The following is a 24,480-nucleotide window of genomic DNA, read 5'->3' on the forward strand; positions in this document are numbered from 1 at the left end:
TCCTCCTCCTCCTCCTCTCCTGTCTGATATCCAGAGGCTGGACTTCTCAGGCATCGAGCCGGACGTGAAGCCGTTCGAGGAGCGTTTTGGCCGCCGTATCGTGGTCAGCTGCCACGACCTGACCTTCAGTCTCCAGGGCTGCGTTAGTGAGAAGGGGGACGGCGTCCTCACCAATGTACGTTACCATCTTACTTCCACAGGAAAGATTCATTCTATATTCTGCTTTATATGACTCTACTAATACCTTTACTACTTCCTATGGTCCACCATGTACTACTACTAATGATAAACTCAAATAGATGACCATGATTTATGGAGGACGAAACCTGCCAAAATAAAAAATAATCAAAATTACAAAATAAATATATAAATAAAAAATAAATGCTAAAATATATTAATTAATTAAAAAATAAATAAAGATAAATACATAAGTAAATAAAAGGGAATATTAAACAGAAGAGTAAATATAATTAATACAAAGATAAATAAATAAAGAAGCAATTTATAACAGAAATATCAATTTATGTCACCTTTTCACAATTAGTTAATGGCTACATTTATTATATTTTTTATATATTTAATGACATATTTATTTATTTATTTATTGAGTCATTTTTATTTCTTTATTCATTTCTTTATTTTTGATTTTGGAAGGTTTCGTCCTCCATAATAATACTTTATATTCATACAGTAGAATAAATAATAATAAAAAAAAAAATGTAAATAAATAAAATAAATAAAAGGACACGTTGAAGCCAGACCAAGAAGACCTAACTCCTTAAAAAATGATCTCAAAACTTTAAAAATCCATTGTGAAAATATCTCTCTAGTGATTTTATATGCACTTACTCACTCGTATATTCACAACACACAGACTTCCTTTTAACACAACCTCCACCATCCTCACCCTCTACAGTGCTGCCCCACATAATACACCTTCATAATTCATGTGGGCCTGTCTGGAAGAAATGGAAGTAACCAGGCCAACAGATAACAAAACTAGATATTGTTGTAATGAGGGCTGTCAATCGATTAAATGATTTAATCACGATTAATCACATGAATGTTAATTGCGATTAATCGCAAATTAATCACACATTTTTTTAATCTGTTCAAAATGTACCTTAAAGGGAGATTTGTCAAGTATTTAATACTCTTATCAACATGGGGGTGGGCAAATATGCTAGCTTTATGCAAATGTATGTATATATTTATTATTGGAAATCAATTAACAACACAAAACAATGACAAATATTGTCCAGAAACCCTCACAGGTACTGCATTTAGCATAAAACAGATGCTATCTTTCACATAGCTTGAGGTCAGAGGTCAAGGGACCCCTTTGAAAATGGCCATGCCAGTTTTTCCTCTCCAAAATTTAGCGTGAGTTTGGAGAGTTATTTAACCTCCTTCATGACAAGCTAGTATGACATGGTAGATTATAGATTATATAGATTTTCTAGTTTCATATGATGCCAGTATCTTCACTCTTGCTTTAAAACTGATCCCGCTACAACTTCGTTGCGTTAATGCGTTTAAGAAATTAGTGGCGTTAAAATAAATGTTGACAGCCCTAGTTGTATCAAGCAATTCCACACACTGATGTTGCCTCATTATTTTCCTTTTTTGTTCCTCTAAGCTATAAACTTTGTTGCTCCAGATAAACAGAGTCTGATGAATGGTGGGAATGTCTTCAGTGTGTTAGAGCTTCTGGCAGCATGAGACAGCAGTTTAGAGCGTGTGTGAGCACCACCATTGTCATAGCAGATTGCTGTAGTCATAAAACATTGAGTGTCTTAGCTGGTGCATTAGAGGGGCTGGTAGGAGGATAGAACCGACTCATATTTGTGGTTTGGAAGCAGCACGCTCTCTCCTTCCCTCCCCCCTTCGTCCTTCCCTCCTTTCCATCCACAGTCTCTGATAGTTTTAAAGTTTATTGGATGGAGTTAAGCTTGTCCATCATGCAGGAACCAACCATGCAGGAACCAACCATCCTGGCATATAAATGCATTCAAAATGTGTGGGTGGCACTACTGTAGAGAACTGCCAAACTAGGGATGAACTATTTGTTTTTAGAGATTTTTTTATAATGTTTATATACTATATATTCTTAATATATAAGAATATATATAATATTCTGAATAATGCTAGTGTGAAATATGATGTGCAGTAAATGAATTATACATATTATAAACCCTGGCTGATGTATTTAAGCCCTTAACCGTCTCTGCTGGGTTCCTCAGGTGGAGCCGTTCTTCATCAGCCTCGCTCTCTTTGACGTCTCCAAGAGCTGTAAAATCTCGGCCGACTTCCACGTCGACCTCAACCCGCCCTGCGTCAGGGAGATGCTGACCGACGCCTCGGGCCAGCTCTCTCCTTCGTCGGACTCGGAGGGAGGAGGAGGAGGAGGTGTCAGGGAAGGAGGAGGAGGAGGAGGAGGTGGATTCATGGTGAACGGAGACTCGGCGAAAGGGAACGGCCTGCCGGTTCTTCAGAGGGTGTCGGAGGCTCTGCTGCGCTTCCCCACACAGGTATGAACTTGGCTGTGATTAAACAGCTGTTTTATTGAGGAAATGACTCACTGATGATGAAGAGCCAGTCAGCCTGAATCATTGTTGTATCACTCATACAGATCAAGGTGTGAATAACACAATGTTCCTTCCTCTTTGTGAAACATATTTTGACATCTTTGTCTTCTGAAAAAAAAAGAAAGAAACACAACATCATTGACTTTAAAGGTCCCATATTGTAAAAAGTAAGATTTTCATGTCTTTTATATTATAAAGTAGGTTTAAGTGCTTTCTAAATACTGTTAAACTATAAAAACGCTCAATGTACGGAGAAATACACACAGCCCGTATTCAGAAATTGTGCGTTTGAAACAAGCCGGATTTCTGTCCATTTGTGATGTCACAAATATACAATATATAGCTCATCACACGGTTTTCAACATAAACTTTCTAAATGTGTCCCAGTTTATTTCCTGTTGCAGTGTATGTAAATAACATCAGCTGACAGGAAGTAAACATGGACCCAAACTGTTGCTTAGCAACGCAATTCCGTTGAAATGCACTAAAACGGAGAGCTTCAGACAGAGCATGAATACAGGTATATTCAGGAAGACAGTATGAGGAAAATAAAGTGTTTTGTTAACATAACAGCATGTAAACATGTTCTAGTAGAAACATAAAGTACAAGTATGAACCTGAAAATGAGCACGATATGGGACCTTTAAATGTTCAAATAAGACTGTGGTAAATACATAAATAAATAAAAAATAAATGCAAAAAATAAATAAATAAATTTAAAAATTAACAAAACAAACCAAACAGAAGAGTAAATAAATAAGGGAATTAATACAAAGATTAGCAAATTAAAACAATAATATTATTTTGCAACATTTAATGACATTTATTTATTTATTGCTTGATTTATTTTTTATTTTGGCAGGTTCCGTCCTCCATACAGCTAAAGGTACTTTACAACATAAAAAAATAGACGAAACGGTTACAGTCGAAGACATACAAAAGGGAAAATTAATCTAAAGCAAGCAGTGTAAAAGAATATGATTTTTTACCTCTTTGTCCATCCAAAGACACCAATAAATAGACTACTTGAAACACCAGAACGAACCTCTATGTACTGTAGTTCAAGGGGTTCATATTTACAGAGAAACCTTTCTGTGTGATGTGTCCTCAGAAGACCTTTCACTACCTTAAAGTCTGCTGAAACAGAAACTTTTCACACAGGTTGTGGTTGTATGCTGTGGCTGTATAATGTCGTTACAAAGCTCAGTGAGGTGACAAACGGCTGAACATCTGTAACACTGCTCAGCATTGCCACGCTGACAGCAGCTGACCTGGTTGGGACAAATGATTTGTGACCAGCTGATTGATTCTCCTCTTACGTCTAGAGGACTGACACTGTGATGACGGAGCTCTTCATCTATCAATACCCAATGATAGTATTTCATATTGAATTCTCTCACCGTTGTAGTATTTCCAGATGTTGAATGTGTCTCTGGACAACGCTCGGTCCACGTCCAGTCTTTAAAAACACTGAAAGGATCCAGGAGTCCTCAGTTTAGCTCATTCAGCTAACATTTGCAAGTGATTTCAGAATACCATATGGTTGTCAGTTTTATATCAGTGCTTGGTGATGTAAGCTTTATGTCTCGTCACTTCTCTTTGCTGTATTTTTAGTCGAGAGTTTATTTAGGGAATAATAATGCTGCCCATGTGTGAGAGAGTGTGTTACTGTTGGCTCAGGCAAACTCCTGCAGGTGCTGTGAGATCAGCACACACACCACTTCCTCACCTCTTGGCCCATTAATATGGTTAAGTCACTCAGCGAGACTTGTGTGCCTGTTGTAAATTAGCAGCAGTTAGGTTGTAAAACGCACTCAGATAACTCGCTTTCTATTTCCGTGATAAGAGACATGACCGGGCTATCACGGCAGCGATTTAAAAACAGGAACAACTTAAAGGTTTGAAAGATGAATAAGGGGAGAGTCAAACTAGTAGTAGTAGTAAATTCTTTGTGAAATCCATTTAGCCTATTTTTGTCTTGACTTTGTTTAGTTTAGTCAGTGATTCTTCTAAATTACTGCAACTTCAGAAGGTAATGTTAACACTCATTCGGCGGTTGCCTTGCAACAATATATAAAAAGACTCAGCAAAAAACGCTCTGTCTTCCTAAACCTCTCCTGTTTCCAAACAGTATTCATAATAGAGAATGCAGCTACCAGTAGCGGGCCAGACAGTTCGAAAGCTGCAGACATAAAATAAAAGACTTGTCTAATTTATGGACTTAATGTTTCACTCTGCCAAACGACATCTGTGAAAGTCCTACACCAGCAGAACACACACACACACAAACACATGCATCCAAACAGAGCCGGCTCTACCTCTGTGATTAGCGTGCTGTTATAGCTCGGCAGACCGCAGTTTAATTTAGGTGCATTGGGTGTGGTCCAAGGACAGAGGAGAACCTCCACTCCTTATATCTCTCCGCTGCATCAGCAGCTCTCTGGAGGCCGCAGCCTCTCTGTTCCACTTCATTACATACACTCACAGATCCAATACATTTGCCTAATGTTAAAGGAGTTTCTCCCAGCTACAAACCAGCAGGTGGTGAGCTGTGACACTGCTATTCGAGGAAGTACGATGGCAAAATGCTGAGCTTCCCCCCACGTTGTGCAAAATGTACGGCAACAAATCATAATGTCAAAGATGGGAACCAGAAGCAGCTGTGTGTGGTTGTGTTCAAACTACGAACGAGGGCAGACGGGCGAGGATGGACATGCTTGGAGTGGAACCATGGAGCGTGCACCATGCAAGCCTCTTTGGAAGACGTGTATTATTAATGTGCAGCTTGTGATGTCTACATCTATTTTGATTTAAAGCTGCATTAGTCGCTAAGATGGTGCATCCGCTCCCTCGGTGGTTCCACTTCTGTGTTTTATACTGAAACTTTTATGATTTCCAAAAATGACTTCCTGCTGCTTCTGTCTAGATTTTTTTTTCCGTGGAGGTTAATCATACTAAATATGAGCTCATATATTAATCAGTATATTAATATGAGCTGCACGGTTTTGTCCGAATGTAATTTCTGTCCCCTCGAGATTGTTTGTGTGAAGTGACACTACAGTACAAGCTTTATAGACGGCCCCATCTCACCACACCAGAAATAGATGAGAGCCCCGTGTGGTTTTCCTGTATAACCTCAGCGAACAGCAGCCACTTCCCCTGCACTTGCCTTGTAGAGAAGCAGTGCATTTAAGACTGAAAAGACATTTGCTGATGATGATTGCTTATTTATTTGAGTACCCCAGCAGTTTGGATGAAGTGGTTTCCAGAAGGAGGGCTGTATTGGAAGACGCTCACAGTCTGTTAATACGCATACGACCACACTGTATCATCAAGTCCCTGCTCTAATCAGCCTCCTCACTCCGTGTCTCCCTCTCTCCTCCAGGGCATCTTTTCAGTGACCAACCCTCATGCAGATATCTTCCTGGTGGCCCGCGTAGAGAAGGTGTTACAGAACGGCATCACGCACTGCGCCGAGCCCTACATCAAGACCTCTGACATCACCAAGGTCCACTGACCCCCGTAGCTTTTACCCTCATGTAAAGGGATAGTTCAGGTGTTTTGAAGTGGAGTTGTATGAGGTACTTATCCGTAGTCAGTGTATTACCTACAGTAGATGACAAGCAGCAGGCAGAAGTACCAGCACGGGAGCAAAGCAATGTACTGCTGTGGACGGAGGCAGCAGCAAAACAGATTTTAGACACCTAAAAAAATCAATATCAGTTTAAGTGTACGCTATATTTAGAATATTTTCACTACTTTACCTTGCCGTCAGAGAGCCCTTTCCGATAGGGAACTGAAGCTGTTGTATCCATCTATGCTTTTGCCAATTCCACCAGACTCCATTGAAAAAAACTAATTTTATCGTGCAAAACACAGGAGTTGCTGGTCTACTGCCTCAATTGGTTAGTTTGTCTGCGTTATTATGTGACTTTGGTGAATCCGAACTAATCCTTTAAAACACCAAAGTCACACTATAACACAAACAAACTAACCGATCGAGGCAGCGGTAAGCCAGCAACTCCCGTGTTCTGAGACGTAAAGTTACTGTTTTTTTCTATGGAGTTTGGTAGCTTTGGCGAGAGCAAAGATAACGCAGCAGCAGTGCATTGCTTTGCTCCCGTGCTGGTACTCCTGTCTGTTTCTCCAAACTGGGGGCGTGCCGACCGCCATCTACTGCAGGTAATACACTGACTATGGATAAGCACCTCATACAACCCCTCTTTAAAAACACATGAACTATTCATTTTAAAGACATAAACGTGACGAAAGCAGCAGTAAGCTTTCCAGTTTAACATTCTGTCTTTGCTTTTTCCTTTTCCGTTTTGTTTGTCTTCTCACTATGTCTCCGCAGACCGCTCAGAAAGTGCTCAAAGCTGCCAAGCAGACATGCCAACGCCTGGGCCAGTACAGGATGCCGTTTGCCTGGGCTGCCAAGTAAGACAGGAATAACTCATGAGTCCAAAATATTACACAGTAATGGAATCTATTTGGATTCATCTTTGGAACGGCCTGATACGAATGCATAAAAGATATCATTATGATAAGATAATGCATTGGATTTTAAAACCTTAAAACCATTTATTTACTGTGTATATGTAAAAATGTCACACATCCTCTGATAATGTGTTTTCAGGCAGGTGTTCAAAGACGCCCAGGGCAGCCTGGACATGGATGGGAAGTTCTCTCCTCTCTACCGCCAGGACAGCAGCAAAGTCTCCACTGACGACATCATCAAGCTGCTGGCCGACATCAGGAAGTGAGTCATCATCAGCACTCTTCTGCTATATTAGCTGGTGCTTAGCTACTGTAGATCAAAACACTCATCCCCCTTGCACATTTTATTTCAAATGGCATTGCGTAGGAGAAAGCACTTTGTAAAGGTAGAAAGGTTCTTTATTTAGACTTGATTGCATCTTGTTTTTATCCTCGTCAGACCTGAGAAGAGCAAACTTCCGACCATCCCAGGACAGCTGAATGTCACCATTGAGTGTGTCCCACCTGACTTCTCAAGTATGTTGTCATTTCTAAACACTCCCCTTGTCCTAACATTTGTCTAGTTGAGTGCAGATCTTGAAAACACAGTAACAACTCCACAATGAACAGTAGATACAGTATGAGGGATGCTGCTGCTGATCATATCTGGATTGTGGTATGTCAAAGACAAAAATAGAATGAGCTTCAATGTCTTGATCACCGAGATCACGATGAAAACAATAAGTGAAAAGAGCTAATCTATGGTTCCCTTACCACAAACAAAACATTCCTGTTCCTAGAAGGCAAACAATACAACAGAGAAGTAGAAAGAAATCATTACAAAGGAATGGAGGATAAAGAAAAGGAAACGAAAGGAGGAAGCATTTTGGGTGATTGAGTTTACCCACATGGAGGAAAGAGCATGATGTGGTAGAATTTTAGGAGGTATAATAAAGGATGACCCATGCATCCTGCATTAATCACTGCAGTGGAAGAAAGTACTCAGAAGCCTTGTCAGGAGCTAGTTAACGCTTGTGCCTCACTAGGGACATCATTTTGGCTTTTTAACTTTAACATTTTTGATCATTTTTGCCATGTTAATGCATGTGGAATACATTTTTACAAGGGTTTGTTTTTTTGGAAGTTCAACCTCAGCTCCTATAATAAGTATATAATAAACTTTGTAGCCAAAACACAGACACTCAGACCCTTAAGGACAAAAATGTCCCCATTAAAACCACCACAATAGTTGATCCCACGGTCATTACAGCATAAAAGCATGCATTCTATTATATCTATTATTCTTTCAGTCTAGAGCTTCAATATTGTACAAGACCCAGGAACACAGCGGTGGAGGTTTGGTCACCTGACTCCTGCGCTCTCTCCTCCAGATACGGTGACTTCCTCTTACGTTCCCGTCAAGCCCTTCGAGGACGGCTGTGAGCGGGTGTCGGTGGAGGTCGAGGAGTTTCTCCCCGAGGAGGCCAAGTACAACTACCCCTTCACCACCTACAAGAACCAGCTGTACATCTGCCCCCTGCAGCTCAAATACGACAACCAGAAGAGCTTCACCAAGGTGAGTGTCTGTGGTTTTGCTGCCTATGATTTGACACTGATTATTTGCTTTGCTGTGTACATTGACTGACTGACTGACCGATGTCGTGTTTCCTCCACACCAGGCTAGAAACATCGCAGTCTTCATCCAGTTCAGAGATTCAGATGAAGAAGGTGCAACCTCTTTAAAGGTGAGCTGTATGAACAGTATATATTGTAATAAGTACGGTATATGTTAGTGATAAGTTGGATATGTCAGAAATAATAATAATAATAAATGAATGAGGGAATACATGTATAAAAATATAAATAAATCTAAATATTAAATATGTAAATGAGTCGATGTAGTTAAATAAATAAATAAACATGCCTATGAAATAAATCCTGAAATAAATGAATGAGGCAATACATGTTTAAATATATAAATAAATGTAAATATCAATCTATAAGTTAGTCAGTGTAGCTCAATAAAAAATAAATAAATAAATAGATTTAAAAAAAAACAAAAACAGATTATTTCAGGGGACTTTTACTTTCATATTTATTTAGGTAAATATTTATTTATTTATTTTAAAATGACTTAAATGGCATTCCATAGGTTCTCACAGGATTTTGAGGTATCTCGTTAATTTATTTATTTATTTTTTTCCCCATGAAAACTTTTCTCAGATTTCTGAGATAATAATCTCGTTATTTCACAAAAACAGTGGAATTTTTTTTGTTCTCAAGTGAGTGCATTATGTTTCTATAGGGGTCTGTCAAATGTCAGAGAACTTAACAAAGAACCTGAAAGCTTTTATAACTACAAACCCTTTAAGTGACATCAGTGAATCAACTGTATCACATAATGTAATAATATAATGTGGGCTGCTGAAGTTGTTCTCATACAAAGAAGATAGTAGAATAGATAGATGGATAGATGGATGGGGGGATGAAACAAGCACATATTGTCAACAGACTAGCAGGAGCCCGGTGCAAAGGTCTCAAGTGAGATTTGATCGATAGCAGAGCCCTCCAACATGATAAACCTTTCTTTTTATTGCTCTTCACAAAGTGGAAGTCAGAGAGCAGCTGAGGGGCCAGAAGAGGAGAAAGGAAACGCTTACAGAAGCTGGTTATTATAGCTGGCAGGAGAAGATAATGAATGGTCACTCTTTTTTCTCTCTCCTCTTCCTCGCTATTCCTCCCTGGCCACACATGTCAAATATCTGTGGGTGGAAACAGTCATCAAAGCGCCGCGGATTGTTTTTCTTTTCACTTTTTACAGCGGGAAGGGAGGAAAACAGAAAAATTCTTTTGACTTCAGCCGCCAAAACATTTGCACTTGATGCCCTCGATTAAGTCGGTACAGACGGGGCAGATCAGCATCCAGTCATGCGTGTTATACCTCAGATACTGTACAGTCTGGTTTCTAACAATGAGCAGGAACCAGCAGCCAGCACACCTCTCGGGAGATTTTAATCATCAAAGACACAAATGTGACTGAGAGGAGGAAATGCTTTCGGAGCTCTGGGGAGCAGGAACGTGAAGATGGGATGTCCCAGAGGCTGTGAATTGAAAATACATTCAATATCTGCTGCCTCTGAACTGTTATCATTGTCATAAATAACCGCCTACAGTCACAATCTCAGGGTTGAGTCATTTGTGGGCTTAGGGCCACATTGAGGGGAAAAAAATCTGAGATTTTGAGAATAAAGTCATAATATTATGAGAAAAAAGTCGTAATTTAATGAGAATAAAGTCATAACTTTACGGAAAAATTGTTTTAATATTATGAGAATAAAGTCATAAATTTACGAGAAAAAAAGTAATTTCCTCCCCCACAAAAGAGGCAGTTTCCCCATCAGGTCCGTGTGGTTCTTGCTTTGGAAACAATCTTTTCAAGGACCTGATAATGATGATAATGTGGTGCTGATGTGCCGAAAGATGAAGTATTTGGTTATTTGTGAAACCTAAATTTAAGTATAACTTCACAAGATGCTCCACGTTCCTCATTTTCACACACGCTGCTCTATTTCCCATCTAAAATAACACGTAAAATTACTACTTTATAATAAACTATTATGACTTTATTCTCATAATATTACGACTTTTTTCTCTTAGACTTATGACTTTATTCTCATAATATTACAACTTTTTTCTCGTAAACTTATGACTTTAATCTCATAATATTACAATTTAATTTTCTCATAAATTTATGACTTTAATCTCATAATATTACAACTTAATTTTCTCATAAACTTATGACTTTATTCTCATAATACTACGACTTTTTTCTCGTTAAATTATGACTTTATTCTCGTAATATTACAACTTTTTTCTCGTAAATTTATGACTTTAATCTCATAATATTACAATTTAATTCTCATAAATTTATGACTTTAATCTCATAATATTACAATTTAATTTTCTCATAAACTTATGACTTTATTCTCATAATAGTACAACTTTTTTTCTCGTAAAGTTATGACTTTATTCTCGTAATATTACGACTTTTTTTCTTGAAGTAGTATGACTTCATTCTCATTAAATTATGACTTCATTCTCATAATATTACAATTTTATTCTCAAAATCTCAAATATATTATTTTTCCTCAATGTGGCCCTAATACTCCGTCGTATCTATCAGTGCAGCCAGTAGAAAATGTTTGTTTTCTGCTCCTGTGTGGTACAATACATGTAAGAACAGGACAGCATCTCTGACAGATTAGATGCACGGCTGCACCTTCATCCTGTTTCACGTAATCGGGACTCCCATCCGCCTGCTGTAAGGGCCCCTGTTCCATCGCCTGCAGTCCTACCGCACCTTGTGACCGCAACAACAGATCTTTGCTGAAATCTGTGTAATCCCCCTCCCTCCCTCTTCCACCTCCAGCTTCTTCCCAGACTGAGCTGAGAATTTGAACCCTGTCCTCTCTCTCTCTCTCTTTGAGCCTCTCCCATCCTCCTGCAGAGACTTTCTGATCCCGCCTCCAATCAGTCTCAATTTTAATCAGCTGGCTCCAGATCTCTGTCCGTCCTCTGGCTCAGCACTGCTCATTATTGTTCATTAGAGATGACTACAACTGTTAGCGTCCTAATTACAGCATCAATCCAGCCATCAAAACAGGTCTGAAGTCTCCCCTTTTTGTCACCCCTCGTTAGAAATATCCGGACGCGGTCGAGCGTGACCTCGCTTCACAGGTTTAAATTTGGCACAGAACTTCAGAGCTTTGGTTATGCAACGTCTCTCCCAGAGTTAGAGGGTGCATTCATAAAACAAATCACACATTTACATCTGCTAATGGCTCTAGTTTCCATTTAGAGAGAGAAATTAATGAATCAAACATGTTTTTATCTGTTTAAAATGTACCTTAAAGGGAGATTAGTCGAGTATTTAATACTCTTATCAACATGGGAGCGGGCAAATATGCTGCTTTATGCAAATATATGCATATATTTGTAATTGGAAATCAATTAACAACACAAAACAATGACAAATATTGTCCAGAAACCCTCACAGGTACTGCATTTAGCATAAAAATGTGCTCAAATCATAACATGGCAAACTGCAGCCCAACAGGCAACAACAGCTGTCAGTGTGTCAGTGTGCTGACTTGACTATGACTTGCCCCAAACTGCATGTGATTATCATAAAGTGGGCATGTCTGTAAAGGAGAGACTCGTGGGTACCCATAGAACCCGTTTTCATTCACATATCTGGAGATCAGAGGTCAAGGGACCCCTTTGAAAATGGACATGCCGGTTTTTCCTATCGCAAGTTGTATTAATACGTTGAAGAAATTAGTGGCGTTAAAAACGACTTTGCGTTAACGCGTTATTATCACGTTAACTGTGACAGCCCTAGTATATTTATGCCATCACATGTGGAGTCAAAGTGCTGTAATTGTTCTGTGTTTGTTGGTTTTCTGTCATCATCATCCAGCAGAGGAGGCAGGGCACTGTCGCTTAATTAAGATAAAGTAAACAGGATTGAAAGTGTGTATAGTTTGTCATGATGAGGCCCCTCTTCTTCTCGTCAGAGGCCATGCTTTTGATAATTTCAGGTTCCCCCTCTCTGGTTTCTGTGTTTAATCTAGTCGATGATTAAAAGATGCATACGATGAAGGGCTCGCACACTCGCCCCGTCTCTTCTCCAAATATTGTCAGTAATCACAGATTTCTGAGCATTTAACTCACCGCCGTGGCCCCCGACATGAAAGGGCATCAAAGAGTTTTGATTGTGACTGATTTGTGCTTTGCTTGTCCTTCCAGTGCATCTACGGCAAGCCGGGAGACTCACTGTTCACCAGCAGCACCTACGCAGCCGTGCTGCACCACAATCAGAGCCCGGAGTTCTACGACGAGGTGAGAGGATTTACCTCATCATCCTGACATTTAGAGACATTGAGCAGCAGCTTTAAAGGCATGGGTTGAATACAACTTTTAACAGAAACACTTATTCATCAGGTTATTGATACTGAATTAGATATACAGAGGAAACACTGAAGAAACTCTGATTATTGTTCTTGAACGCCCTAGAACCAGATTTTTGTTCAGAGGCAGTCATCTGTGTTCGGTACTCAAATTCCTCAGCCGGCACTGAGATAATCCCATAAACCAGTCACAGGGCAGAGCTGTGATCTCACACACGACTGCTCAAACAGTCACAGACCCCACCCACTATTTATATGTATAGTAATAATCTATCATGTAGCATGAACACAATTAGAAGAAAGTTGCTAGATTTGAAGAAAAATGGTCGACAGATATATCGTTAAAACCAAAATTACAAACATATATTCAAATCAAACACAATTGTGGCGCTGAATCTTATGTTATAGTAAACTTATCGAGGATTCAGAGGTCTTTAGTTGCACAGATAAGAACAGGAATCCTTCCTCTGGCTCTTGAAGAAACAGGTTGAACAGGTTGTGCGAAGTATGCAAGTTATGAGAAAATTAATCACATTTCCTTCTGTATTGTCCATTCTATGATGAGTTACGAACTTCTATTATAAATGAAACGTCTGTTCAAAATTCCGAAATGTTTCGGTGCTCGGATGATGACAAAATGGAACGACTATTTCATTTTAATGCTTATAAATCGGCTACTTTTGTTTCTCAAGCTTGGAGAAAACTTCATGATGGTTTTATATGTCGAGTGTTATTTGTAATTTATACGGCTACTCTGGTTTCTGCCTTTATCTTGTCTTTATTTTCTAAATAATGTTGTCTTGTAAGCCCAGAAAGAGGTCCGGTCAGGATGTTGGTAACGAGGTAGAGATATCAAACGGATTTGGATCTTAAGAGACCCCCACATACACCCGCATGCACACACAGAGGCACGCTCACTGAGGTTTACCTTCACACGCTTGAGCTTCCTGTCACATCATGGAGAGAAAACACAATCATGTTTATCTTTTTACATGTTTTACCTTGATCTTTTTATCCTCCAAAGCGTCTTTGAATACACTGAAAATGTGTTATAATTATTATTATTAATGCACCATGGATTCTGACATTTTAGGAAATCTTACGTCAGGACACTGACTGACCTCTTACGGAGGTCCCTGACTTTCCCAAGAGAGACATGTGAACTGAATGATTCATACTCGTGTCATACATGTCATAACATTCTTCAGCAGTTTGTCGGTTACTATCTGTATTAGTGGAAACACAGTTAAGTGGTTCAGCGTGTGTCACTTCCTGTGAAAAAATCAGCACGTGCAACACACAGGGAAAATACATTTCCATGCTGTTGCTGCCCTCTGGTGGATAAGGTGAAGGATGTTTTAAAGGGATTCACAAACACTGTATCACGTGTGTACGACAGCGTATTAGGGCCATTGTAGGAAAATGTTTTTATTATGGAGCCGTGGGAAGGGATAGGCTAATATTGTGAGAAAAAACTCAGAATTTCTGAGATTAAAGTGGTAAATGTACGAGAAAAAACCCTCAAATCAGTATGTTGTATTCTTGTGAATAGGCCCAATTCACGGCAATGTCTCTTTAAAGTCTTGATGCTTATGATAATGTGGTGACTCTGGGCTAAAATCACGTGTATTTCCTTATAGCTAAATCTGAATGTAAAGTATAATTTGATTAGGTCATCCACTGCAGACATGATACACGGCAAGCGGCGGCGTCCATGGTGGGATGAGGTTGATCCAACTAAGCAAAGCGAAGCGATGTGGTTCGTTGACAGAAACAACGCACACAATTTTTCAGAGTTTTTTTTCTCTCGTGAATTTGTGACTTTTAACCTCAGAGAATTTCTGAATTTTTTTCTTGTGAATTTATGATTTTATAATCTCAGACAATATTCTAGTTTTTTTTCTTGTAAATTTGTGATATTTTTCCTCATAAATTTACTACTTTAATCTTAGAGAATATTCAAAATTATTTCTCGTAAATTTACCACTTTAGCCCATTTTTTATCTCTAAATATTACCCTCCTCCGGCTCTGCAATTTATTTATTTTTACCTATAATGGCCTTAATAAGCTGTTGTACATGTGTCCCCTGGGTCTAACTGCTAAATATCACTTTAATTTACTATGCTGACGAACATTTTTAATTTCATACCAGTTTGTTTTGGCAAAAAATAAATAAACAAAAAAATTCTGAAAGAGTGTGAAATAATAAGTTTCACTTTTCTAAACCATCAAGGCACTGTATGTGAGTTTGTTATTGTTGCAATAATGGATTTAATATAGTTATGACACAGAGTAGTTACTCTGTGTCATAACTATATTAAATCCATTATTGGTGTCAGTATATTCCTATTCTGATGTCAGTGAGAAGTGATGAAATGATGCTGACATATGAAGCTGTTCCACTGTGTGTACAGGTGAAGATTGAGCTGCCGGTCCACGTTCATGAGAAACACCACATCCTCTTCACCTTTTACCATATCAGCTGTGAGTCCAGCAGCAAAGCCAGCAGCAAGAAGAGAGAGGGGGTGGAGTCACTGGGTGAGTGTGACTGGATTTATATGTGTCCTTGAATGCAACATTATTAAAAAAAGAAGGGAAAACCACAAAGCTGGCTATAGTTTTCACATTGTAAGTGGATTTCAGTTATTTATTTAAATGATAGTATGTTTGGCTGTGTGATGTTATGTTATGTAACCAACACTGCTACTTCCATGTGTTCCAGTGGGTTACTCCTGGATGCCGTTGCTAAAAGACGGGAGGATGCAGTCAGTAGAGCTCCAGCTGCCTGTAGCAGCCACCTTGCCTCCTGGATACCTGTGTCAGGACACCAGGAAGGTACAGTCCTATTCCCAAATAATAAAATACTTTTGTTAGGTATGCTCATTTAAAGTTGTAACTTGAAAGCTAAATGTCTTCACATATGTTTTCTTCATATGTTACGTCTCAATCAAGGTACTTTCCTGAAGATAAAAAATCTTAAATGCTTCATATTTTGTGTGTACTTCAACAGTCCCAACCAGATATCAAGTGGGTGGAAAATGCCAAGACACTGTTCAAAGTGAAGACCCATGTAGCATCAACAATATATGCTCAGGTAAAACACTTTATTTATTCTTTGAATACCCACATACATGTATGTTATGCATTAAAGGGATAGTATGGATTTATTGAAGTGGGGTTGTATGAGGTACTTATCCATTACCGACAGTAGATGGCGGTCAGTACGCCCCCTTAAGGTAGCTGGTATAAAGACAATGTGTGTATGATAGTAATAGTGTTCTGTTTCCTCCACAGGACCTGCATCTACACAAATTCTTCCAGCACTGCCAGCTGATGAGGACGACATCAGAGGGCAGCCCAGCAGAACTCATCAAATACCTGAAGGTGAGAAGAGTGTGAGGTAGCGCACAGTCAGTCGTTTTAGAGGAGGGATCAGTTTACAGGCTCCATAAGATCATGTAGTGGTTGAGCTTTCTTTACTATCTCTCAGTCATCTTTGCATGGCACTAACAGTCTCACCATCTGCCGTAAAGCTTGACGTTTTTGTTGCCATTTTGAGGTTTCACAGAAAGATTTATTATATAATTAATTATGAATCAATGTTTTTGTCTGTGTCCGTCAAAGTTCAGGTTCAGTACAACTAGATACAAATATAAATCTGGGGAATTCATTTGCTCCTGGTGCATGGTGCAGGGTTGCTTTCTTAAAACTGATATTCTGGAGGCTAAATTACATGATTGAAAATATACTACAACTTGCTCATGTATGCGTATATTGCGAGGGCACGCCGGGAAACCACAAGGTGGCAGCGTCAACACAGTAAACAGCAACTGCCTGTCAGTGGCAATTTGAATGGATTGGTGCATATTTGCAATATAAATAAACATGCTGTCACTTTCTAAATCTATTTTATGCTAACAATAAACACTTCTAAGACAGGGAAACTGAGTCATACCTTTCTGACTTCTTTTGTTTTTTCCAGTAGTAGAGACAGTAGTAGAAACGGAGAGATCCATGACAGGATTTCAGCGGTCTTCCCGCGTCTAGCGACCATGGTAGCCAAGTAAAGCACGAGTTTAAAAGTTTTGACATAGTTGCTCACTAAAATCAATGTTTAACTTACTCTACATGACTCCTGTATTTCTATTCCTCCCTCTCCTGTAGTGCCTGCATGCCATGGAGACTCATGTCATCATCAACTTCCTGCCAACGGTGCTGATGCAGCTGTTTGGGGTGCTCACAGCAGCAACCAAAGAAACCCACGAGATCGCTGTCAACTCTCTGCGGTCAGTTCTTCACTCAGTTTGTGCTATTTATTACTACTGATAATAAATTCTCACAGTATATATAACGCTGCCTTGCTTCTGTGCCTTCAGTGTGATCATACATATAGTCTCCAGATGTCACGAGGAGGGCCTGGAGCACTACCTGCGCTCTTTTGTTAAGGTAACCTACCGACACAAACAAACGCTGCTTCGGGGGAGTTATAAAATCAAAAGACGTGCGCAATTGTGTGTTTTTTTCTTCTTCTTAGTACGTGTTTGTGACCAACAACCATGCGTCAGGGAACTCATCAACCACCCACGAGGTGCTGGCCACCGCTGTGACAGCCACCCTCAAGCAAACTGCGGATTTCAACACCAGCAACAAACTGCTCAAGGTGTGCTAATACAGTTCCTTCATCAGTACCAATACTGATCAGCAGGGAGCGTACTTGCCTATAAATGGCTCATCGTGTCCTCAAAACAGAAAGTACTTAATCTAGAGTGACTTGAAAGGATATCCTAAAGCATGTAGCTGCTTGTTCTGAGAGGTTATGTTTCTTTCCTGGAAAGTTCATTAGCATATTGACAAAATACCCATATTAGTCTAACACCAGTCATCTTTTTATCCCTGTCTGTAGTACTCCTGGTTCTTCTTTGAAACCATGGCCAAATCCATGGCCCAGTACCTGCAAGAGGGCAGCCGCATAAAGGTTAGTATAAAGTGATTTCTTCCTCCTTTACACAATTAAGACTAAGCAGCTTTGTGTGTTTTTAACAATGTGAGTCTTGGCTTGTGACACTGCCCCCCTAACACGTCTACATCTTGCACAAGCAAATTTAAACCATGTGATGTTACACCTCACACACGCACACACAAAGAAATAACAGGAGCCTCGTCGTGAGTCATTACGCCCCTGTACATATTCCACATTCTGATGCCATGGGTCTGCGTCTCGTCTGGGTCGCTGTAACCAGCGGTGCCAGATGTTCAGCAGTAAGCAAAGTGAAGGCTGTAGCTGTGTGCTGCTGTTAAGAAGACTGCAATCTGTTTAGAGAAAATGTATACCTCCCAAGTTTACGTACATACTGGTCATCTGTCATCGTAATGTCTCCGACTGTTTGAATATCTACCATGTCATTAGATGCCGCGGGCCCAGCGCTTCCCAGACAGTTTCCACCAGGCGCTCCAGTCGCTGGTATTGTCCATCATGCCGCACATCACCATCCGCCACATGGAGATCTTGGAGGAGGCTCGCTGCATCAACCTGAGCCTGGCCAACTTCATTAAGGTCTGAACCAGCTTAATTTAGCTTTCTAAAAGCTGTTTAATGGGGACTTACTTACTTAGGCGTGTTTTTAAGTGTTAATCTCAGTCTTAAAATGTGTGTTGTTTTGTCTGTTGTCACACCTGCATGCTTTCTCCCCTCAGAGGTGCCTGACCGTCATGAACAGGGGCTTTGCCTTCGGCTTGGTCAACCACTACATGTGTCATTTCGGTCTCAAAGATCCCAAGGTAACTCGCTCTGACTCAACTCACAACAACAACTGCACACTTCAAGGTCCGCTGATCATTTAGCAGTGCCGCTGCAGCGCCGCTTGAATGCAAATAGTGTAGGGGAAACACCGTTGGTAGAATCAGACAACGTTCTGTACAGCTGATCCCAAATCAGCAGCCAGGAACAGCTTTACCAGTTCTCAACAGCCGAGCCCGAGACAAGTGCAAGACTTCAAAAAAAGTGGTCTCGAGTACAACAGCCCTCGCCCAAGGCCACTGAAAAGTTAAAAGCACTCATAAATATTCATAATGCTTTATAATAATAATAATCATAACACCCCATAAAGCTTTTATAAAGTCCCTTATAAGATCAAGTATCATAATACTTCATAATTGCTGGTTACTCAATGAATTTCTGGCAAGGATCATAATGTATTATATTTCCCGTAGTTGTAATACATTATAATCTTTTTGCATTATAATGTGATTGTAAGATACTCTAAGTGGTCATTGTTTGTTTTAAAGGAAAAGTTTGTAATATTTAGGGGGATCTATTGGCAAAAATGGAATATAACATTAATTAAAGTATGTTTTCTTTAGTGTCTAATCACCTTAAAAATGAGAATTGTGTTTTCGTACCTTAAAATAAGACGTTTATGCACCTTTAAGTAAAGTAAAAACAATTATTTTACAAAATTTTGTGTGTTCTTAATAGATTTAATGATATTTTTTACTTTACTTCTTATTCTCAGGTGATTATACACTAAAGAAAACATACTTATTAATATTATATTCAACTTCTACCACTATAATAACCAATAATTGTTACACACTGTTCCTTTAAAATAAACAACGACCACTTATAGTGACTTATAATCACATTATGATGCATTATAACAGTGATTACAGTGGTTAAAGACATGGGCGTCATAGAAACTGTATTTTTTTTGCTGGTAACAAAACAACGTGTTGTGTATTTAATGTGGACATAACGGACAAACGTGCTGTTTCTAGCGCTGTTCTGCTCAGCAGCACATTTGACTAACAAATCAAACCACCGCAGACAGCCTGCCGGCTTTGTTTGAGAAGCCCGGTCAGCTGCGTCGATGATTATATTTGAACAATGAGGAGAGTTACATTTATGCACTGAGGCGGTTGCTAGAAATTTGTGTACTCTTGTTTTTGCCTCAGGTGCTGACCGAAATGAAGTTTGATTTCCTGATGACAATGTGTAACCACGAACACTTCATCCCGCTCAACCTGCCCATGGCTTTCGGGCGCACCAAGATGCAGAGGGTGCAAGGTGAGAGTCAGATACCACATCCTGCCTTCCCACTGAATGCATTATGCTTCCTACCACACATGTAACCACTGACTAGCTCTCACATGACCCCCTCACCGACCTCGTTCTGACCCGCATCCACCCACACCGATCCCCTCTATTAACCTGCCTGATTGTTTGGCCCCATGCATACACACAGGTTTATAATTGAGCAGGTGGCAAGTCGCACCTTTCACTTTGGAATACGCCTGTTTAACAGGTTTATCCGGCACTAGTTGACACATGTTTTACACGATACACAAGTGAAAAGAAAACATCTGTGTGCTGTGGAAATGCTGCATGGATTGTTTACAGTTTCACCCCCGATTTCTTTATTTTTACTCCCCCCCTTCCCTTCCCCTTCCCCTTCTCCTCTCTGTTTTTTGTGTTTTTGCTTGTGGTCAGATTTTATTCCGTATGCGACGGAGCTTTTTGGCCCTGTAGGTAGGTGATGCTCACCGCACCATACCGCACATCAACGCCACCATGTTTGCTGCCGTATGCAAACGACCTGCACCTCCCTTGTTCTGACTTACACTAACACCCGCCATCCTGTCAGCAGCTTCCCCTTTTACCTCATATGACACCCATTCACTCTAACTTACTCACTCACTCACTCACTCACTCAGCACAAAGCTAATAAGCTAATAACGCCTTTCACACGCCTGAGCCTGTGTGTTGTAGACAAGGAGGAGCTTGGCTGTTGTGGAAATCAAGTGACTTGATACTTGTAAACACTAGACATCTTTTCACGAAGCTGCGGTTCTCTCTCTCTCTCTCTTGCTGTTTGTGTCTGTTCTCTCTTTCTCTGCCTCTCTTTCTCTCTCTGTCTATCATCAGAGGAGATAATTGCTGCAGATGGGCGCTCATTTCCCAGGCTACATTTGCCTGTTTTGAAATTAACACAGCATTATTGTGAAACTGTACGTCATTGTTTGTGTTGAAACAGGCAACTTCTCATTTCCAGTGGCACGTCTCTGATTCCTCGTTTTGCTCGTTTCTGAGTATACAGAATGCAAAATTACATTATTTCCTAATGTAGGCATTGAGTAATAAATGATCTTAAAGGGACAGTTCACCCCAAAATCAAAAACACATATTTGTCCTCTTACCTGTAGTGCTATTTATCAATCTAGATAGTTTTGGTGTGAGTTGCTGAGTGTTGGAGATATTGGCAGTAGAGATGTCTGCTTTCTCTCCGATATAATAGTGGTGCTTTGCTTGTGGTGCTCAAAAAATGCAATTGAAAAACTCAACAACAATGTCTTTTACCAGAAGTCATGACCCGATTACTCAAGATTATCCACAGACCCTGAACTATTTTCTTTCTACCAAACTACACCCGCCGACCGTATCACCGCGCAGAAGGATGTACATCTACACTGGATACTGCTAGCTCACCTACTGTAGCACCAGTGCTTGAAGTGGGAAAAAAAGAAGTGCCAGTACTCGTCGTATCGGCCGGTAGCTTAAACAACACATCCAACACCAATACACCTTAAAATGAGATAAAATCGAATAGAATAAAGTAAATAAAAAATAAAAATAAGATAACATAAGTACAGCAGTGAAGTGACATTGTGCCAATGGTAGTGCAAATAGTGCAAGAGCACTGAATATAGTAGTGCATATTATAGTGTATGATACAGTAGTGTAATGTAATAGTATAATAGTAGTATAGCTGTATAATATGATAATACAAGAAGATGTAAGAAATGATATGAGAAGATATAATAATAATAATATATAGGTGTAGTATAGGTTAATAAAACAATAATAATAATAATAATAGTAATACTAATGATGGCAATATATATATATATATATATATATATATATATATATATATATATATATTTATATATTTATAATATGAATGAAAGATAAAGATAAACTTTCATTAATTATATTTTTTCACAAATAAAAAAAGTCATAACGAACAGTTAATTTTACAAAAGTGACGTGAACATTGAACACGAGTAGAGGCGCGCTTCCACCTGCGCGGTGATACGGTTGGCGGGTGTAGTTTGGTAGAAAGAAAATAGTTCATACATGAAACTGCTCACAACAAGGTCTGTAGATTATCTCGAGTAACCGGGTCTTGACTTATGGAAAGAGACATTGCTGTTTTTCAATTGCAATTTTTTTTAGCCCTTTGAGCACCGCAAGCCGAGCGCCATCTGGTTCAGTTATATTAAAGAGAAGGCAGACAACTCTACGGCCGATATCTCCAACACTCGGCAACTCACACCAAAACAATCGGAATAGCACTACAGGTGAGAGGAACATTTTGTATTTTTGATTATGGGGTTGAACTGTCCCTTTAATTCCTCCCTTTATGGTGTGGAAACATTAATGTCTGAATGATTGTGTTACGTGGTTTTGTTGAAACTGTGTTGCATATTGCGATGTTGCACTTTGGATGGTTGAATGCTTGCCACAGTTTGTATTACACGACAACTTACTGAACGATATTGACAAAAACAGGTTTCACAAGACTGCTTATCAGATTTTAGTGTTAGGACATTTCCCACAGTCAGAACCTCAATCTTAGCCAACAGCGTGTCCCAATTAGTCGTATTGTTATCAGCATCAGTCCAGCCCGTACTCGTGTACTGACACTTCTTGTTTTGCCCAACCACAGAGCAGAGTCTGGAGTTCAGCCTGACGGAAGATTACTGCCGTAACCACTTCCTGGTGGGCCTGTTGCTGAGAGAAGTGGCCGAGGCCTTGCAGCAAGGGCCCGAGGTCCGACAGCTGGCCGTGAGCGTTCTCAAGAACCTCCTCATTAAACACGCCATGGATGACCGCTACACAGCATTCAAGGTGAGGGAGGGCGGGGCGCTTGGCGATGATGGGTGGGGGCGGAGGACGAGACAAACGGGGACAATGGAAGAAGGAAGCAGAAGACCAAAGTCATCGTTCGGAATAATTCTATTTGGGGAATACAATAGTAACACAAGCAAATGAATCATAACAATGGACTTGACGTTTTGTGTCTGGTGACGTACACAAAAATCTTAACAAGACTTTTTGTCTATTATTATTTTATTTCCTATTTTCATTTCCTTTTTCTGAAAATTCTTTATTGTTACATCCCACCCTTGGGCATCCCCATTTAGGGCGAACAACACGGACCCAAAGCAACCAGAAAACACATACAGCCGTAACAAATACAAAACATACACCAGGACAAAAGCAGGTTTACTTCCTCTGTCGTCCACAGATGTTTTAAAAATTTAAAGGGACTGTTTGTAAGAATCAGAAATTGCTCGTTAACAGCGACACCTGTGGCCGTTAAGTCAACGAAGGCCAACACTGTTTTTCAAGACGGGCTTCACTAGATATAACTTTGCGGTTTTGGTGCTTCCGTGTAGTTTGTGTTGGAGTCTGAGTCTCAACAGCGTAGTCACACGCGATCGCGCATGGGACACCGACCCACAATGATTTATATATATCTGTGGAAGATATCAGACGTTCAGTTCTCATTTCTAAGTCGTGAGCCAATAGTATAACAACGTTATATATGTATCACACGGTATCTTTGTGTCATCAGTGATCAAGTTCCCTTTTTTATTTTGCACCTTTCTACACGCTCTGTGGGGGTATTATTTTTTAAGAATTATTCGTCTACATAAAAATGTTATCAATATGACCTTTAAGATATCCCTAAAAAAAATTATTTACCATCAAACTTGGTCAGATGTTGACCTGATTAAGTAAAAGTCCAAATGCCACTGAAGTATTGTCTCCTCTCCCTTCAGCGCAACTTATTTAAACCAGAACCTCATTGTTTGCACGCAAAAAAGTTAATGTTTGATGTGACGCAAATCTGACACAGGTCACCCTCCGTGCATACGATGAACTGCCGTTTAACGGTGTGTTCAACCCCCCAACGAGATACCAATGTCTGTTATGCAAATAAGCCAGTGTTTAGAGTGCAAGGATCACTGATAGAGGCTGGGTACAGTTGGGCTTTGAGTATTGTTTTAAGGTCACGCTATTCTAACTGTGTTTAACCTCTAATCTCTCATTACAGGTGTGTGTCATTCTGCCTCTATAACTTCATGTAATGTTACTCATACTTGTGTTTTGACGGATTCGTCAGTGCATTTATTATTAAGAAAAAGCTCATGTAGTCATATTTAATGTTTCAGAACCAGCAGGCCAGGATCTGTTTGCTCTACCTGCCACTCTTTGAGCTGCTCTACCAGAACTTGAAGCAGCTGTCTGCCCAGCCGTACACCTCCAGCCCCGGGCTTGGCCTCAATGTGAGTCCCCCTCAGTATACCCTGGATGTCCACAGTAGGGTTACATACTGCTCTGGTTACTGCTTTCTAATGCAAACTTGCAACAATTTCTTGT

General features: G+C 39.8%; 1 protein-coding gene across 4 annotated transcripts in view; it reads left to right on the forward strand.

Moving 5' to 3' along the window:
- Positions 1–24,480, forward strand: part of dock11 (dedicator of cytokinesis 11) — a 77,302-nt gene that overhangs the window by 20,721 nt on the left and 32,101 nt on the right. For 2 of the 4 annotated variants that reach the window (XM_074622783.1, XM_074622784.1), the window contains exons 11-33: positions 35–175; positions 2,244–2,531; positions 5,974–6,096; positions 6,943–7,025; positions 7,225–7,347; positions 7,525–7,601; positions 8,456–8,640; positions 8,744–8,809; positions 12,873–12,965; positions 15,449–15,572; positions 15,757–15,869; positions 16,045–16,128; positions 16,329–16,418; positions 17,199–17,320; positions 17,411–17,480; positions 17,569–17,694; positions 17,938–18,009; positions 18,442–18,588; positions 18,729–18,812; positions 19,986–20,097; positions 20,521–20,559; positions 22,760–22,941; positions 24,273–24,386. In XM_074622783.1, coding sequence (XP_074478884.1) covers positions 35–175; positions 2,244–2,531; positions 5,974–6,096; positions 6,943–7,025; positions 7,225–7,347; positions 7,525–7,601; positions 8,456–8,640; positions 8,744–8,809; positions 12,873–12,965; positions 15,449–15,572; positions 15,757–15,869; positions 16,045–16,128; positions 16,329–16,418; positions 17,199–17,320; positions 17,411–17,480; positions 17,569–17,694; positions 17,938–18,009; positions 18,442–18,588; positions 18,729–18,812; positions 19,986–20,097; positions 20,521–20,559; positions 22,760–22,941; positions 24,273–24,386 — 2,658 coding nt within the window. The remainder of the gene's footprint in view (positions 1–34; positions 176–2,243; positions 2,532–5,973; positions 6,097–6,942; positions 7,026–7,224; positions 7,348–7,524; positions 7,602–8,455; positions 8,641–8,743; positions 8,810–12,872; positions 12,966–15,448; positions 15,573–15,756; positions 15,870–16,044; positions 16,129–16,328; positions 16,419–17,198; positions 17,321–17,410; positions 17,481–17,568; positions 17,695–17,937; positions 18,010–18,441; positions 18,589–18,728; positions 18,813–19,985; positions 20,098–20,520; positions 20,560–22,759; positions 22,942–24,272; positions 24,387–24,480) is intronic. The other 2 variants (XM_074622785.1, XM_074622786.1) reach the window with 1 other exon arrangement.

Source organism: Sebastes fasciatus, chromosome 22, assembly GCF_043250625.1.
Source record: "Sebastes fasciatus isolate fSebFas1 chromosome 22, fSebFas1.pri, whole genome shotgun sequence".
Lineage (NCBI taxonomy): Eukaryota > Metazoa > Chordata > Actinopteri > Perciformes > Sebastidae > Sebastes > Sebastes fasciatus.